At 47.0% G+C, this 19532-nt stretch overlaps 1 protein-coding gene and 1 pseudogene across 1 annotated transcript in view; both read left to right on the forward strand.

The window, feature by feature from the left end:
- The first annotated feature begins 604 nt into the window (after positions 1-604).
- The window catches only part of ACAD11 (acyl-CoA dehydrogenase family member 11), an 84927-nt gene continuing 65999 nt past the window's right edge, over positions 605-19532 (forward strand). The window contains 5 exon segments of the mRNA XM_055137155.1: positions 605-826; positions 7234-7333; positions 9874-9999; positions 14035-14196; positions 16195-16359. Of these exon segments, the coding sequence (XP_054993130.1) occupies positions 678-826; positions 7234-7333; positions 9874-9999; positions 14035-14196; positions 16195-16359 (702 nt within the window). The 5' untranslated portion in view covers positions 605-677.
- Positions 10131-12943, forward strand: LOC105942768 (elongation factor 1-alpha 1-like; annotated as a pseudogene).

The raw sequence follows: 19532 nt of genomic DNA on the forward strand, positions 1-19532 counted from the left end.
CGCCCCGGGGCCCTCGGAGTCCTCGGATCCGGGCCGAGGGCGGCGGGGCGCTCGGAGCCCAAAGCGGCGGAGCGACAGGGCCGCCTTTCCAACCCCGGAGACGGGAGAAGAAACCCCACGATCGGTTTGGAAAACTTCCTGGGCGCGAGATTCCCACGGACTCTTTTCTGAACCGGACCGACTCGCACTTCCTCCTTGTGGATGCATTGGATTTCGGGGGTGGGGGGCAGGCCCTTCTCGTTCTTACTGGCTTGGGACACGGACGTGACTTTGCTCCCTTTAAAATCGGGGACTGTCACTCTTCAGGCGGACTGAAAACAAAAATAATAAAATCTTCAACTACAATACACGGGAGGCGTGTCAGGCGTTTCCTGGAAAGAGCCCAAAGCAAAGCTGCACACGTTGGCATTGTGTTGCTTAGCGACGGCGCCCAGGGTGTGTGTGATTCGCTGGAGCCGCCTAGGCCCCGCCCCGGCCCCGTCCCGGCCCCGCCCCCCGCCCCATTTAGGCCCCGCCCCGCCCCTATCTAGGTCCCGCCCCTCTCCCGTCAAGGCCACGCCCTCGTACCCGCCCTGGCCACGCCCATATCTGTGCTGCTCTTCCCTCCCGGCCTCTGGCATCTGTGCGCTGCAACCTCCCGATCTGTGCGCCTCTGTCGCCTTGCGCCAGCGACAGTCATGGAGTCCAGTGCCTCCCGGGAGCCTGAGATGGCCGAAGTACTGCCCCAGCACAAGTTCGATTGCCAGTCCCTGGAAGCCTACCTGAACCAGCATTTGCCGGGCTTTGGGGCCGAGCGCGAGGCCAAGCTCACGGTGGCCCAGTACAGGTACCCTCGCCGGCCAGCTGCAACAGGAGCGGCATAAATCTGCACGAATCTGCCCCTAGAGCTTTGGGGGTTCCCATGGCCTTGCGTGGGTTCCTAAGTTTTCCTACCCCCGGTGTCTTTTCTGGCTGTTTGCAAGTCTCGTGGAAGTTTCAAAAGGCTGAAACTTTTAGGATTCCAACCGTGAGAAGGAATCTTCTTTAGGCAGGAATGCAGTTTTGTCTCCGGAGGATTCACAGGCGCAATTCAGGCAGAAAGCCCTCAAAGACTCTCAACTTTTGCGTAGCAGAACATGCAAATTTGCCTGTGATCGGAGGCTTTGATTAATGGTACCAACGGGGGAACCCAAATTCTAGTTCCAGATCTTCCACAGAATCTCTTTGGACAGAAGGTCTTTCCAGAATGAGGGAATGGAACAGGATGATGACCCAGAGAGTCTAAGACCCCAGCCCCGTTTCCCGTGGACCTGGTGTTAGTCTGATGTTTTATAGTCATTCAAAAAAAAATTAAAACAAGTATCTTGATAAACACAAAGCTATGTTAGACATGTCTCGTACTGGCGGGCTGGAAATTCAAATACATTGTGTAAGGCTCTCAACTCGGTCCTCAGTAATCCTACTGAGTAAACGAATATAGGTGAAAGGGCTTAGTGTTCTCAGGAAACCCGATTCCAGTGGCATTTGCCAATTGCCATTTATGCTCCTAGACTGTTGATTTCAGTGAAAACCAAACCAGGGGTGATCTGAGAGCGTTTTAAGGGTGTAGGATTAAAAGGTCTCCTGTCCCCTAGAATCGAAGTAAGTGGGTGGACGGGGAAGCAGCTGAGATTCTAGAGGCTCCTGTCAACAAAACAGGTCAGAGTTCAAGTTTTACTCCAGTTTAACCCTTGAGTTCTCTTTAGAGCAAAAATGTCGATATTGATCTTTCTCTCCTAGAGTGGTTGAAGCGTTTTCTTACCGAAAGATGCTTACTTTGGAATTAAGCTGAATGTTAAAGTAAATTCAGAATTACGCTTGATAAGTAGACGTCATCAGTTGTGGCATTGTTGTGTTATGTATGGTGTTATCTCACAGACGATACACATTTCTTTCCAGAACACACATGAAACAGTCTATAGAAACTGAGGACATGGTGGGTGGGACATTAGAGGAGGGACACTGGCCCTGGCCAGAATTGTGGAGCTGAAACATTGCCCCGCGTCCAGAAAGTAATTAAAGAAAGATAGCTTACAGATGCATGTTCAAAAACAGAGAGATCTTTGACAGTATTGTAAATCACAGTGACTAAAATGAACATTTACATGATATTTAAATGATAATAATAACTAAGGGGCTGAGGTTGTGACTAGGTGGCAGAGTGCATGCCTCACAGTTCTGACTTTGATTCTTCCAACAACGTGTGCACGTGCTCGAGCACACACACACACACACACACACACACAGCAGTTAATAGGTTAAAGGATTAAAGAGCAAATAATCTACTGATAATGAGCTTGTCAAAGTTCACTTGCAAAGATGCCAATTGCATGCCTGTCTCTTAGCAATTAACTTGTGAAAATACAATTTTCAAAACAATATAAGAAGCATCAAAAATGGAAATTGCCTGAATAGTAGTAAAATTCATGCAATGTTTTTGTAAAGGAAATTATAAAACTTTGTTAAGGGGCTGGAGCGATAGCACAGCGAGTAGGGCAATTGCCTTGCACTTGGCCGACCCGGGTTCGATTCCCAGCATCCCATATGGTCCTCTGAGCCCCGCCAGGCGTGATTCCTGAGTGCAGAGCCAGGAGTAACCCCTGTGCATTGCCAGGTGTGACCCAAAAAGCAAAAAAAAAAAAAACAAAAACAAAAACCATCTTTGTTAAGACCTTTCAAATAAATAAACTGGTAGAGGCCATGCTCATGAATAGGAACACTCAGTATTATAAATGAATATATCTTTTATCCCCAAGTGATGGGATGATGAGCATTCTCTGGATCTTGAAGTCGGTAATGAGCAGTGTAAGAAGTGGATTCACTGTTACACTTCTTAACCTTGTAGACAGTCAAGAATTCAAGTTGGCTCATGACAGGAAGTAGCAACCCCAATGTGATTTGTTTATTTGGGGGAGGGTGGTTTGTTTTGTGTTTTGGCCACACTTCTTGGTGCTCAGGGCTTATTCCTGACTTTTATTCCTGCACAGAGATCAGTCCTGGCAGGGCTAGGGATGCCATTTAGAGTGCCAGGGATGGAACCAGGATCGACCGCATGCAAGGCAAGAGTCTTGCCTGCTGTTCTCTTGCTCCAGCCCTTCCAATGTCATTTGTTGGAGGCGGCTTCCTGGGCTGTGGACAGTGGAAGGAGCCAGTCCCATATGGACAAGGGGGTTTCGTTTCTGCACTCAGGGTTCCAGGAGCTCACAGAGGGCTGAGCCCTCACTCCCAGGAGCATGGCCTAACTCCCGCTCTAGATGCACTGTGTGACTGGTGGTGTCATGCTCTCCCCACTGCACTTTTGTGTGTGTGCGTGGAGGAAGAGGGGACACACCCGATAGTGCTCAAGAGCCACTCCCGGCTCTGCACTCAGGGATCACTCCTCACAGTGCTCATATGGGAACATATGGCAGTGCTCATAGGGGATGCCGAGAATCAAACCTGGCTTGGCTGCATGCAAGACAAGTGCCCTCCCTGCCTCCCTCCAGCGCCTTCTGCTGCCGTTCACATCTTCCTTTTTACCAGGCTTGTTCTTGGCCAACAATTGGGGAATTCCATGACCTTAGTCAAGAATCTTTTGTTTGAGTTCATTGTTTCTTTGGTTTGAGGACCACACCTAGTGACTCTTGGGGGTCTCTGTGGTCTGTGCCTGGCAGTTGCTTCTGACAGTGGTCATGTGCCTTGTTAACACACACACACACACACACTCTCTCTCTCTCTGTCTCTGGCACCTTGATTTCACTTGTGACTCTGCCCAGAGTATCTAATCTTCCTCTGATGTGGCTCAGAACATGTTCTTTGGGGCTTTGGGTTTTTGTTTGTTTTTGGCCCTACTTAACAGTGCTCAGGGCTTATTCCTGGCTCTTGCTCTGGGCTCACTCCTGGTGGAGCTCTGGGCACCCTGTAGGTGCCAGGAATTTGAACCCAGGTTGGCCATGTGCCATACCGCTGTACTATCTGTCCAACCCCTTCAGGGAGTATGTTCTTAAGCAGTATTTTGCCTCTGCTACTCCAGAGTTCTTTTCTTTGGCTGGTTCATTTTGTGGTTATGGATCTTTGTGATCCCAGAATCTCAGTTATGCAGAACATGTGTTCTATCACTGTATCACGTCCCCAGCCCCTCCTCATTTGCATATTTAAGTCTTTGGAGTCAGATAGCTTGATATTTTCCAAGTTTATTATATTTTGTTTTCTGCATCTTTCCCCCCCCCCATTTCATATTTCCCACTTAGGTTTGAAATGCAAGGCTACTGTTTTAAATACAAGATCGGATATTGATTGATTCAGATACTGTAACCATTTAGATTTTTACTTTAATTGGAGCAATAGCACAGCGGGTAGGGCGTTTGCCTTGCTCAAGGCTGACCTGGGTTTGATTCCTCTGCCCCTCTCGGAGAGCCTGGCAAGCTAACGAGAGTATCCCGCCCGCATGGCAGAGCCTGGCAAGGTCCCCGTGGCATATTCGATATGCCAAACACAGTAACAACAAGTCTCACAATGGAGGCGTGACTGGTGCCCGCTCAAGCAAATCGATGAATGATAGGACGACAGTATGACAGTGTGATAACCTGTGCCATTTGCTTTTACGTTTCTTGATCTATCTGTGGAAAATTCACTTCAGGTGCTGCTGGCATCATCTTTCAGTTTGTAGAAATCCAGAGGGTGAAGGAGAGACTTCTGTGTCCCCTCACACTTGCCAGTAGGGCTGTTACCTTTGTTATTGAGCGTTTGATTTCAGAACTCGAATGAGCACACCCCACTGGTGATCAGAGCGGAGAGTGGAGGTGGACCTGGCTTCAGGATGAACTTGATCACACTGAATCAGAACATAACTCCACTGGTGCTTTCAATGCCAGGGACAAAAGGTTCCCAGCAAACAGTAGCAATCCTGAGTATTTCCAAACTTGTCTCTGGATGGAAGGGGGCGGGGTAGAAGTGTATCTATCTAGCTGTGACCATTTGAGACTTTCTTCTGTTCTTTTTCCATTTCTGGCCGTTGAAACAATCCTGTAAGAATTTCTTATTTTTTACTTGTTTATTTGGGGGCACACCAGGCAGTGTTCAGGGTTTACTTCTGGCTCTGTGCTCAGGGATCTCTCCTGGTGAGGCTCAGGGGACCATATGGGGGTGCCTGGGAATCAAGCCTGGGTCGCTGGTGCAAGCAAACACCCTCCCTGGCCCTCTACCTATAGGTAATTTTACGTATCTGAAACTTGCATGTTGACTCCCCCCACCCCCCCCCACACAATGGGATGATGTTCTGGCTCTGAGATTTGTCTACCATATTGTGAAAAACAGGTTAAAAATATCTTTTCTTGGAGCTGGAGCCATAAGACAGGAGTTAAGCCATAAGACAGGAGTTAGCCTTGCATGTGGCTAACCCCAGCTTGATCTCTGGCACCACTGCATGGTCCCCTGAGCATGCACCTGGGCATCATCCTTGAGCAGTTCCAGACCCCCCCCAAATCTTTTCTCCTTTTATATGGACATACTAAGTGCTCTTGTTAATTCTCTCCTTCTGGAAACCCAGGGTAGGTGGCCTGCCAGCTGCATCTCCAGGAAACATTATTTATGGAGAGAACAGCATGGATTTGGCCTCTGCATCTGAGCTGAGAGGTCTGTGCAGGAAGTCTCCGAGTCTGATGGGGTCCAACGCTTTTGACACTGAGCTTCCTTTTTGTGAATGCCCCTTCCTTTTCCTTTGCTGGGGCAATGGGTGGGATCTCACATTGGACTCAGTGACTGAGTTCCCCAGAGCATTGGGATGCATCTTGGACACCCCTCCCCTGCCCGTCTGTTCTGGGACCTGACTTCTCAGTATGTTCATTGTGGGGAACTGTGTTTAGGTCATTCCACTAGCCTTGGTGATAGCTGTGGGACTTCTCTCTCCAAAGACAGATGCACGTGTCCTAATCCAACTCTTTTAGGATCCTTTTTTTTTAATTGAAGTTTTTGGATCACATCCTGCAATGCTCAGGGGTCACTCACTCCTGGCTCTACACTCAGGAATCACTCCTGGTGGTACTCAGGAATGTGGCTCGAGGTATCCCAAATCACAGACCTGCCAGGCTCATATTCTGCACATATGAAAGCCCAGGGAACTGAACTCGTATCCTTTCAGCATTTGCAAGACAGATGCAAAAAAAAAAATTTTTTTTTTGCCATGGAGCCACTCCCTGGGCATGTTGCTAACTCTAGTAATATAAAATGAAAATTCTATCCAGGCCTTCCATGTCTTAAGTGGCAATAACTTTTTCACAAACTGGCAGCACTTGAACTGGGCTAAGGACCAGCAATTAAGAACCACTAGTCTGTTCAATATGCCAACTTGCAGGTGCTAGAATAGGTGTGCTTATGTGTATGTTTTCTCAGGAGGGAACTGCAAAAAAAAAAAAGTGGTTGTTATGATAGGGTGTAGGGAACTCAAGGTGTGGGGGTGGGAACAGAAGTCACTGTCACTGTCATTCCGTTGCTCATCGATTTGCTCGAGCGGGCACCAGTAACATCTCCATTGTGAGATTTGTTGTTACTGGTTTTTGGCATATTGAATACGCCTTGGGTAGCTTGCCGGGCTCTCTGAGTGGGGCGGAGGAATCGAACTCGGGTCAGCTGCGTGCAAGGCAAGCACCCTACCAACTATGCTATCGCTCCAGCCCAGGTACAGAAGTAGAATAAGAAACTTCAAGTCGTCCTTTCCACACAGCCTACTTTTTCTATTAGAATATATTTCCTAATCAAGATCTTCAATTAGCATGGAAACATTTAAAAACATAACTCAAAAGCAGCAGAAGAAATGGTGCCCGTGAGAGTAGCAAAGAAACTTAAACCTGCCTTGCACATGCCAGGCCAGGCATTAACCCTCCAGCCCCATCCAATGTCCTTAACTTTCCGACTGGTCACCTACAGTCTCTGCTTCCGGACTTTCTCTACTTAGATCTTGGCACGGTTCTAGGAACTTCTGATACATCTCATGGTGGGCCAGCAGGAGGGCGGGTCCCCTCTGCTACCTGTGTGGGTTCTAGACCCAGCTACTGCTGTTTTCCCGTCTGCTTTATACCACCCCCCACCCCCAAACAGGTTCTGACCTCTCGGTTGCACCCCTGTTGACTTTCCAGTGCTAAAATGGATTGGTTTTCACTTTGCGCTTCTTCTACCATTTAGGTAGAACTCGGAGGAGAAAAACCTTTCTTTGTAATTGGCCTTTTCTCTACTCTCCAGATCAGGACAATCCAATCCCACCTTTTATCTCCAGAAGGGCTCGCAGGCATATGTACTCCGGAAAAAACCTCCTGGTTCTCTGCTTCCTAAGGCACATAAGGTACAGTGTATAAACTCAGTGGTGGATTCTTGGTCGACAAATGCGTGTGTTTTCATATATGCACAAGCCATCTGAATGGCTTTCAAGCCATCTCATGGTTATTAAGTCATAGAAATGCATTGTATTTCTTAGATTAACATTTCTTAGATCAAAGTTCAAATGTGTGGGGTTAGAGATATAGTATAGCAGGTAAGGCACTTGCCTTGCATGCGGCCACACGAGGTTCAATTCTGGCACCACTTAAGATGCCCTGAGCACTGCCAGGACTGACCCCAGAGCACAGAGGAATGATGAAGCCCTGAGCACAGCTGGGTGAGTCCCACAAACAAACAAACAAACAAACAAACAAACAAATTCACTTGAATTGTATCCCTTTTTGAAAAGGATACAGCCTACAGGTCTTCAGGCTATTAATAGCCTTGAGGTTTATTAATAGTAATCCATAGCTCCTGGATTTTATCCCTTCCTATTCAGTTGACAAGCAATACAGTCACCCAATGATTCTGCCTGGTGGTACTCATTTATAGATGTTTTATAATTTGGTTGTATAAATTGTTTTAAAAAGTATATCCTGGGCCTGTACAGTGGGAAGAGCACTTGCCTTGCACGCAGCTGACCCAAGTTGTATCTCTGGCACCCCCTATGGTTCCCTGAGCACTGCTGGGAGTGATTCCTGAGTGCAGGGCCAGGAATAACCCCTAAGACTGCTGGTTGTGTCACCCCCCAAAAAAATCATACCAAAAAAAAGCATAACCATATCCACTCATCAAATTATTTCATTTGCTGTGACCCTGATCTTTTGCCGACAAAATAAATATTTGAAACATTATCGTACAATGTTCTCTAAAGATGAGACTTGAGTCAGCATTATAAGAGATCATTAAAAATCCTGTTTCAGAACACAGAGGTAATCTTTGGACTTTCAGAGACAAGAAGAAGGCAAGTCCTGGGGTGCATGCACAGCGCTGTTCGTATGCTGTCTATCAGTGCGGTCTGGTTCTTCTAGCCCAGTCTTCTGGGGGAGGGCCACTGAGGGATGAACTTCCTAACCCTGCAAAACAAAAGGCAGATTCGAACTTTCTTGGTCTCATATTAGTCCACCGAAATTAAAGCAACTCATCTCCATATTCTTAAAAATAAATAAATAAATAAATAAATAAATAAATAAATAAATAAATAAATAAGATGAGCAACAGATCCAGCCCCGCCATGGCCCGGCTGAAGGGATTGCCTCGCTAATACCCAGAGATTCATCCCCACCAGCAGCTCTGTTGGCCTCTCAGCTTGCTGTCATCCTTCCAGAAAACACCAGAGTGGAACAGAAGGCTCTCAGGGGCCTGGCTCTGGAGATTTTTTTTTTTTCATTTCCAGTCCCTGCGCTTTCTCCTGGGCTGTACTGGAGAAGTAGGTTTCCGGCTGTCTTTGCCCCAGTTCTCAGGGCCAGGGCTGTTGACACTCCTTTCTCCAGCTCTGTGGGCTGTGTCTGCCTTGGCTGTGGCCCAACTGCGCTATTCTTTCAGCTTCACGACAATCATCATGCTCAGTGTGGCCTTATTCATTGTTGTCATAATTGCGCATAATTGCTCTTAAGGAAGTTTTTAATCCTATGAGTTCTTTGTGGATATTGTCTTAAAATGGATCGAGTCGAGTTGGAGGGTTTGATATTGAGCCAAAATAGGCCAGAGGCTGGTAGAACCCAGGAAATTCAGGAAAGTTCTGGATGATCTCGCCCACTCTGGTGTGAAGAGAGACAAATCAAGGGACAGTATCCATTGATGATAAACAAATCATGGACAGTATCCATTGATGATAAACAAATCATGGACAGTATCCATTGATGATAAACAAATCATGGACAGTATCCATTGATGATAAACCCCAGGCACTGAGAGGACCAGGTTGAATATTCTCAACTGGGATCCACCATAGGCGGATCAGAGGGATACAGGTGGAGGGCTGAGGCATATTAGTGGTGGTGGAGTGAGGTATGCACCAAAACTAGAATGTTGTAATCAACAAAGAATGGCGGGGGGGCGGGGGTGATAGGGGGCAGAGAGAAACAGGAACTGAGAAGGAAGAATGGACCAGAGGTGGCGTGGTGACAAGGGTGGAGGGTCATAAGCATTTCCATGATGGTGATGTAGAGCATCTTTGTACCTCAGTGCCTTAAACACTATTGTAGTCCCATTAATCAAACTCAAACACTATTGTAGTCTATAATAATAATTTAAATAATTAAATTATTATTTAATTAAACTTAAGAAATTGGATTTCTGACCACCTGAATATTAACCCACAAATAATTAGATTTCTATGTTTCTCAGTGTTTTTTTTTTTTTGAGGCGGGAGAGAGTGGCCACACCCAACTGTGCTCACTCCTGACTCTGCACTTAGGGATGACTCCTGGCAGGCTTGGGGGACCACATGGGGGTGCCAGGATCAAATGCAGGTCAACCATGTGGCAGGCAAGTGCCCTACCAGCTGTATTATCACTCCGGACCCTCTATTTCTGATTTTTAATGAGCCGTTGTTCTGTTTAGGTTGATAGGGAGTTTCAAGTCCAGAAAGCTCTGTTCGCTGTTGGATTTCCTGTTCCCAAGCCTTTGTTGTACTGCAACGATGAGTCAGTCATTGGAACAGAATTTTATGTGATGGAACATGTGCAGGTAAGCTTACATTTCATGCTGCTCTGCCGATGCCTTTCTATTGAATTAGAAAATCATGTATTAGCTTTTGCACAACGGGTTTGCCGCCAGAACATAGGTGTCGTGAAAACCGCAGCTAAACACAAGCCAAAATGGGAAAGGAAAAGGCTCACATCAACATCGTCGCCATCAGACACGTAGACTCAGGCAAGTCCACCACCACTGGCCGCCTGATCTACAAATGTGGCGCCATCGACAGAGAGCGATCGAGAAATTTGAGAAGGAGGCCGCTGAGATGGGAAAGGGCTCCTTCAAGTCCGCCTGGGTCTTGGATAAACTGAAAGCTGACCGTGAGCGTGGTATCACCATTGATATCTCCCTGTGGATGTTCGAGACCAGCAAGTACTACGTGACCATCATTGATGCTCCAGGACACAGAGATTTTATCGAGAACATGATTACAGGCACTTTTCAGGCTGACTGCGCTCTCCTGATTATTGCTGCTGGTGTGGGTGAATTTGAGGCTGGTATCTCCAAGAACGGGCAGACCCTCGAGCACATGCCCTTCTGGCTTACACACTGGGTGTGAAACAGCTCATTGTTGGTGTTAACAAAATGGATTCCACTGAGCCACCCTACAGCCAGAAGAGGTACGAGGGAATTGTTAAGGAAGTCAGCACCTACATTAAGAAAATTGGCTACAGGGGCTAAAGCGATAGCACAGCGGGTAGGGCGTTTGCCTTGCACGCGGTCGACCGGGGTTCAATTCCCAGCATCCCATATGGTCCCCTGAGCACCACCAGGAGTGATTCCTGAGTGCGTGAGCCAGGAGTAACCTCTGTGCATTGCCAGGTGTGACCCAAAAGGCAAAAAAAAAAAAAAAAAGAAAGAAAATTGGCTACAACCCTGACACAGTAGCGTTTGTGCCAATTTCTGGTTGGAACGGTGACAACATGCTGGAGCCAAGTGCTAATATGCCCTGGTTCAAGGGTTGGAAAGTCACCCGTAAAGATGGCAGTGCCAGTGGAACCACACTGCTTGAAGCTCTGGATTACACCCTGCCTCCCACTCGTCCAACAAACTCCTGTGTCTGCCCCTCCAGGATGTTTGCAAGATTGGAGGTATTGGTACTGTCCCTGTGGGCCGAGTTGAGACTGGTGTTCTCAAACCTGGCATGGTGGTCACATTCGCTCCGGTCAATGTTACAACTGAAGTTAAGTCTGGGATATGAGTTAGAAAATCATGTATTAGCTTTTGCGCAACGGGTTTGCCACAGAACACAGGTGTCGTGAAAACCACAGCTAAACGCAAGCCAAATGCACCTTGAAGCTCTTAGGAAGCTCTTCCTGGGGACAATGTGGGCTTCAACTTCAAGAATATGTCTGTTAAAGACGTTCGTCATGAGATGCCCAGGGCCTCTCGGGATGGGGGGTGGAACCGGCCCTCTCCCAGCCCTGACGAGACCCCCGAGTTGCTGCTCACAAATGGCTCTGCTGGCTCCTGAACGGCCATGATTCCAGAGGCACACAAACCAATCTCGGAACCCAGCGGCTTTTGGCAGAAATGCTCCTGGACTGTGAATTAAGCTAGTGCCCCGTGCCACCCCGGGTGGGAAAGGGTGTTTTCCCTTCTACCTTTTCCCCTCGTCGGCAGCATGGTGACCGCCATCTTTCAGAGCCTATTGGACAGAGAGGTATGAGCTTGCAGTGATGAGAAGTCAGGGCCACTTGGGATGGGGGGGGGGTGAAACCGGCCCCTCTCCCCGCCCTGACGAGACTCTGAGTTGCCACCCACGAATGGCTCCGTCGGCTCCTGAATGACCATGATCCCAGAGGTACACAAACCAATCTCAGAACCCAGCATCTTTTGGCAGAAATCCCTCTGGACTTAATTACTAAAATACCAGAAATCCAAAATCATATGCTCTTCATTATAAGCAACAGAAAACAAATAATCTAATGATGCCTTTTCGGCAGGTCTGATTGTTGTGGGGAAATTCCAAATAATAATGATGGGTCTTCTGTCGAAAAATTGAACGTAATCAGAGAGAGAAAAAAGTGGAAATCATCTGCCACACAGGCAGGGTGAGGGGTGAGGTGGGGGGTAAATTGGGGTTCTTGGTGGTGGAAAATGTGCTCTAGTGAAGGGATGGGTGTTTGATCATTGTATGACTGAGACTTAAAAATGAACGCTTTGTAACTATTCTCACAGTGATTCAATTTTAAAAAAAAGAAAAGCATTCTTTTATTAGAAAATAATTCAATATTTTCAATTTTGGCTACTCTTTACAATCTAAGGAACTATATGGGAAAACAAAATAAAATAGTAAAAATTCAGAAAACAACAAGATGGGGGATGGAGTGATAGCACAGTGGGTAGGACGTTTGCCTTACATGCGGCTGACCGGGTTCGAGTCCCAGTGTCCCATATGGTCCCCTGAGCATCGCCAGGAGTAACTCCTGAGTGCATGAGCCAGGAGTAACCCCTGAGCATCGCTGGATGTGACCCAAAAAGCAAAGCAAAAAAAAAAAGATGTTCATTGTGGCAGTGTGGCTGGTGACAGCAAAAATGATCCTCCAGCGGAAGCTGCAGAATTCACAGCTCAGGTGATTGTCCTGAGCCATCCCGGTCAGATCAGCGCTGGTTATACACCTGCTCTGGATTGCCACACGGGCCACATTGCTTGCATGTTTGCTGCGCTGAAAGAGAAGATTGACCGTCGTTCTGGGAAAAAGCTGGAAGATGGCCCCAACTTCTGAAAATCGGGGGAAGCTGCCATCGTTGATATGGTGCCTCTCAGTCCCGTGTGTGTTGAGAGCTTCTCTGATTACTGACCTCTGGGTCATTTTGCTGTTTGTGATTGAGGCAGACTGTTGCTGGGGGTGTCATCAAAGCAGTGGACAAGAAGGCAGCTGGAACTGGCAAGGTTACCAACTCTGCCCGGCAGGCTCAGAAGGCTAAATGAATATGACCCCCAGTACCTGCCATCCCAGTCTTAATCAGTGGTGGAAGAACGGTCTCAGAACTGCTTGTCTCCTTTGGCCGTTTAAGTTTAATGGTAAAAGACTGGTTAATGATAACAATGCATCGTAAAACCTTCCGAAGGAAAGGAAACTGTTTTGTGGACCATTTGTTTTATTGTGTGTGTGGCAGTTTAAGTTACTAGTTTTTAAAATCGTACGTTTTAATGGGAACAACTTGACCAAAACTCTGTCACAGAACTTTGAGACCCATTAAAAACAAAGTTTAATGAGAAAATCATGTTTCATTAAGTGGTGGTTCATTAGTTAACGTTTGCTATTCATTAGATAATTTGCTTTGTGATGGCTTACATTTTCTTTTCAAGTGGAGCTCAGTGTGGGAAGCAGGATTGGATTCTCATCTGGTCTTCCGCTAGGTGTCAGTAAAGAGCTATATGACATGGTACCCATTACCTCTAGAGGGTAGGAGGAAAAGCTATTCCAATAAAACATCAAGCCATTAAGGGCAACCACATCATCAAGTGGAAGAAAAGGAAAGAGGAAAAAAGAGGGCGGTGAGGGGGAGACAAGAAAAGTGTCTGCTGTAGGGGCCAGCCATTGCGGGGGCGGGGGAGGGCAGGAGAGAACAGTGGTGGCGGGAAATGGGCACAAGTGGAGGGATGGGTGTTGGAACGTTGTATGACTAACACTCTATCATGAACAGCTTTGTAACTGTGTATCTCACAGTGATTCAATTTACAAAAGGAGAAAAAAAAACCAATATATTGAAAATGGTTAAAAAAATTTTTTTTTTCTCTGAACTCTGTCTTGAGAGTATTTTATGTTTTTGTCCTTAACCATTGCTCTAATTTAATTTTTTTGGTCCCATCATGCCCTTGTCTCCTCCCTTCAGCTTATCTCCTTGGGTATGAACTATATTTCACAGAGGAGGGTTTTTCTAGCCTATTCTCCAAAGAATTGGGTTTGGATCTGTTATCCATATCGTGTTGGTAGGCACAGAGGGGTGATGACCCAGCAAAGAATTGTACGTAGGATGTATCTGGTTTTAAATCAACTACTGTATTTGTGTCCATAGGGTCGCATCTTCCGTGACTTCACAATTCCCGGTGTGAGCCCGGCAGAGCGCACGGCCATATACGTGGCCATGATAGAAACCCTGGCACGGCTGCATTCCCTGGACATACAGTCCCTCGGGCTGCAGGGCTACGGGCGAGGCTCTGGCTACTGCAAGCGACAGGTAACTCAGCTCCACAAAGAGCTTCCCTCCTCCGGCTCTTGGCAATGACAGATGTTATTAGTCTGAAGAAAACCTATCACTATACCCATTTCTGAAACAGAGCTCTGGCTTTTGTTATCAGCCTTCCAAGACTTACTTGTATTTATGATGCCATTTGATTCTTTTAGATCAAGTCTTACTGTAGCAAATGGCATAGACACAAACGTACACTCAAGAGTTGTTTCTGCTTCCACTGATCTTGCCAATGCATTTTTTTTTTTTGCTTTTTGGGTCACACCTGGCGATGCACAGGGGTTATTCCTGGCTCTGTACTCAGGAATTACTCCTGGCGGTGCTCAGGGGACTATATGGGATGCTGGGAATCGAACCCGGGTCGGCCGCATGCAAGGCAAACGCCCTACCCGCTGTGCTATCATCCCAGCCCCCGCCAATGCATTTTTGACGAAAGCTTCCCTGTTTTAAACGAGGTTGGCAGATGCTTATTAAGCATTGCTGTGTGTTTGAGCCCAGCCACAGAAGAGCTCAAGGAAATAGGTGTAAGTTCTCCATAGGTAACACGTGGTCGTACTTACGAATCTCAAGTAACACGAAAGTTGAAAAATGGATGAGAGAGCACGTGATCAAGTAGCGAAGGGAAATTCTTCACAAGAGCTGTTCTGTCCAGAGGGTGCAAAGTGCGCAGAGTGGCCCGCCTTGCCCAGGGGGCTGCTTCCTGGAGAGAGGGGTCTCACACTGTGTCTTTAAGGAAGGATGGAAGGCAGAGGGAAGGGCCAGCAGTCGTTTCAGATCAAAGGAACGGCAAGGTACAGGGCTGTTGGCCTTCCTCAGTGCGTCATCTGGGGGATGCTGAGGAAGGAAGCAGTAATGTGCATTGGCGTGCTCCACGTTGGACAGACCTCCTTTGTAGTTGTCATATTAACCCGAGACAGGTGGTCTGACCTCCATTTTGCAGATGAGGTCACGAGGCTTATCGGTATTAAACACTACACCAATAAAGGGCTTAGGTAAAATTGAAACCCCAGGGGACTGGAGTGATAGCACAGCGGGTAGGGCATTTGCCTTGCATGCGACCGACCTGGGTTTGATTTTCAGCATCCCATATGGTCCCCTGAGCACCACCAGGAGTAATTCCTGAGTGCAGAGCCAGGAATAACCCCTGTACATTGCTGGGTGTGACCCAAAAAGAAAAAAACTAAAGAGACCCAGGTCTGTTTGGTTCTAAAGATGAAGACATCGACTGCTCTTCATTGATGGTGATGCCTTGGGAGGAGGGAGAGAGAGGGTGCCTGTCAGTCAGATGGTGTCCACAGATGGAGGACTTTGAGAACAGGCAGATTTGTTTGCATTTAGTTCTAAGAACAAAAAGCTCATGCTCATGCTTGTGATGTGTCAATAATATTCTCTTAACAGTAAAGCATATGAAAATGGAAAGTGAAAATTCCTCTTCTCTTCTTCACAGTCCCTGTGATAGGGATTACTTGTTTCTTATGGCCCATCCAGAGATTTTATTTTTCCTTTTATGGTTTTGGGGCCATACCTGGCAGACTTACTCCTGGTTCTGTGCCCAGGAATCACTCCTTGTGGGGTTCAGGGGACTGTCTGGGGTGTTGTGGATCGAACCCAGGTGGGTCACATGTAAGACTTACCTGCTGTACTATCTCCCCAACCCTCAGAGATTTTTCTCTGTTTGTTGATTTATGTGCATATTTGTTTATTCATTTTTCCCTTCTCCAGAAATAGTTGCTGAACAAAGACCAGGATCCACTTTATTACTTCCTAGGCGAGTTTTTATTCTTGATAAAACTAATGATGTAAAATGCATCTAGGTGGAAGATAAATGTCAATGCTTAAGTTTTTAGGTTGACCTGAGTGTTTGAGATGAACATCACTCGCAGGCCTGTAGTGCAGTTTATCACAGTTGAATTTGTCTTGGTTTGAGACCCACAGCATCTTCTATGCCCGCTCAGCATGGCACTTCTCTTCCTCCTCTGTCTCCAGGTGTCGACCTGGACAAAGCAGTACCAGGCGGCAGCTCATCAGGACATTCCAGCCATGAACCAGCTCTCCAAGTGGCTGATGCAAAACCTGCCAGATAATGACAACGAAGAGACTTTGATTCATGGCGATTTCAAACTAGACAACATAGTGTTCCACCCGAAAGAGGTATCGGGGGCATGTGGGCAGTCAATGGCGGTGTTCTGACTTGAGGCCTCCGTTCTGAGCAGACATCTCTCAGTCTTGATTCCCCACCCCCATCGTCCCGAAGGAACAGAGTCTTGATCCGGTGCTCCACTGTCTTCCCCACTCAGAACCTGGCAAAAGGACTTGTGTTTTCTTTTTATTTCCTTTTGGGGTCAAACCCAGCGATGCTCAGGGGTCACTCCTGGCTCTACACTCAGGAATTACTCCTGGTGGTGCTCGGGGGACCATATGGGATGCCGGGGATTGAACCCGGGATGGCCGTGTGCAAGGCAAATGCCCTTCCCACTAGACTACCACCCCGGCCTAGATGGAAGGACGTTTTGCAGCTTGTCTGTGAGCTGCAGCTCTCTGCCTGGAGTGCTGTGCCTCATTCTGGATGACCCAGTTGGACTGCTAACAGAATTGGGGGCATAGGGATGGACCTGGGTAGAGAAGATGCCTCGTATGTCTGAGACCCTGGGTTTAATACCTGGCACTAAGAATAAAAGCAAAAGAATTTGGAATGCACATATGCGCGCGCACGCGCGCGCACACACACACACACACACACACACACACACACGATCCTATTTCTTTGATGATGTTTTCTCACCTATTACACATATTTAGCAAAGAGACCAGAGAGATGGTTCTAGAATCAAGGTCTTGCCTGGTGTACAGCCAATCCTGGTTTGATCCTTGGCACCTTGTATGGTTTACTGAGCACTGCCAGGGGTCACTCCAGAGCACTGAGCCAGGAATAGCTCTGAGCACTCCAGGGTGTGGCTTAGGGATTGCTCTGGCCAGGGAGTCCGGAGGACCATATGGAGTGCCGGGGATTGAACTCAGCTGCATGTAAGGCAGACACCTCCTGAGCGATCTCTCCAGCCCTTGAAGTTATTTGTTTCTTTATTTTGCTTTTTGGTGATACTCAGGGGTTACTCCTGGCTCTGCACTCAGGAATTACTCCTGGCAGTGCTCAGGGGACCATATGGGATGCTGGGAATTGAACCCGGGTCGGCCACGTGCAAGGCAAATGCCCAACCTACTTCGGCCCCTTAAAGCTAATTTCTAATAGAAGTAAAATACTTGACAGAGTACAAGTCATGTTGTATTTATTTATTACCTATTATGTTCTCTGAAAGAATAGGTTCAGAGTTCAGAGGGAAATAAAAACTCCTCAGGTAATAACAGAGTAATATATGCCCAAATGTACCAGCCTATCATACCATACTTCATCTTATAGCAGCAGTCAAAGAAAGAGATGCCCAGTGCGCAGGGGCATTAAGAGCTATAAATATTAGAATTTATTCACTGAATTTGGGACATTTAACTTGGATTCTGAGCGAAGCCCAGTGGTGCCCAGGTGTCACTCTCCACGGGGATGTGAGCTCTCGCAGGATGGAACCTCGGCCTGCAGAACGCAGAGCACGTACCTCCGGCCCTTCGATCTCTCTACTTGGCATGGGGTGTTAGGACTTACTGTCAGTTATAGTTTTTATTGGTTCTTTTGCTGCCTCATTTGAACTGTCAAATAATAAATAGGAAACTAGAAGTGATGCTCCTTTTTTTTTTTTTGCTTTTTGGGTCACACCCGGCGATGCACAGGGGTTACTCCTGGCTCTGCACTCAGGAATTATCCCTGGCGGCGCTCAAGGGACCATATGGGATGCTGGGATTTGAACCTGGGTCGGCCGAGTGCAAGGCAAATGCCCTCCCCGCTGTGCTATCTCTCCAGCCCCAGTGATGCTCCTTTTTTCATCATGGCATTCCACAAATTGCAAAATAAGTCTGTACATTAGGACAATTCAGATACACACAATGCATATTTTTAGTATATTTCTCAGGCAATGTGCTTTCATGTGTTGTTCTGATCATTGCTTTGAGTGTCTCTATAGTAAAATAATCATACATGAGAATTTAGGAGACTAAAACTTCCTTTAGAGCAGGTACCTCTTATTCATTAATGGAGCAGGTGATAGAAATGTGTTCTAGAACTGGAGAGATAGGACAGCGGGTAGGGCGCTTGCCTTGCTTGTAGCCCACCAAGGTTTCATCCTGGAACCACATACGGACCCCTGAGCCCCACCTGGAGTGAACCCTGAGTTTAGAGCACCAGGATTCAACCCTGAGAACTGCTGCGTGTGATCCCCACTCTCACTCACTCTCATCCCGTTGCTCATCGATTTGTTTGAGCAGGCACCAGTAACATCTCTCGATTGTGAGACTTACTTGTTACTGTTTTTGGCACATCCAATACACCACAGGTAGCTTGCCAGGCTCTGCCATGCGGGCGTGATACTCTCAGTAGCTTGCTGGGCTCTCTGAGAGGGGCGGAGGAATCGAACACGGGTCGGCCTTGTGAAAGGCGAACATCCAACCCGCTGTGCTATTGCTGCAGCCCATGTGATCCCCAAAGCGGAAGGAAAGAAAGAAAGAAAGAAAGAAAGAAAGAAAGAAAGAAAGAAAGAAAGAAAGAAAGAAAGAAAGAAAGAAAGAAAGAAAGAAAGAAAGAAAGGAAGGAAGGAAGGAAGGAAGAAAGGAAGGAAGAAAGGAAGAAAGGAAGAAAGGAAGAAAGGAAGAAAGAAAGAAAGAAAAGAAGAAAGGAAGAAAGAAAGAAAGAAAGAAAGAAAGAAAGAAAGGAAGGAAGGAAGGAAGGAAGGAAGGAAGGAAGAGAGGAAGGGAGGAAGGAAGAAAGGAAGAAGAAAGGAAGGAAGGAAGTGAGAAAGAGAGAAAGAGAGAAGTAAAGAGAGAGAGAAAGAAAGAAAGAAAGAAAGAAAGAAAGAAAGAAAGAAAGAAAGAAAGAAAGAAAGAAAGAAAGAAAGAGAGAGAAAGAAAAAATAAATGTGTTCTAGGGTCAGAGTGATAGTACAGCCTGCAGGGCATTTGCTTCACACGCAGGCAACCTAGATTCGATCCCCAACATCCCTTATGTTCCCTCAAGCACTGTAGGAGTAATTCCTGAGTGCAGAGTCAGGAGTAATCCCTGAGCACTGCTGGGAATGACCCAAAAAGCCAAAAGTAAAAAATTAAATGTGTTCTACTGCTGAGCTGCCTTCCCAACCCAATTACATGTTTCTGAATGAACTGATAATGGAGAGCCCGGCAAGCTACGGAGAGTATCTCGCCTGCATGGCAGGGCCTGGCAAGCTACC

The sequence above is a fragment of the Sorex araneus genome, chromosome 4, assembly GCF_027595985.1.
Source record: "Sorex araneus isolate mSorAra2 chromosome 4, mSorAra2.pri, whole genome shotgun sequence".
NCBI lineage: Eukaryota > Metazoa > Chordata > Mammalia > Eulipotyphla > Soricidae > Sorex > Sorex araneus.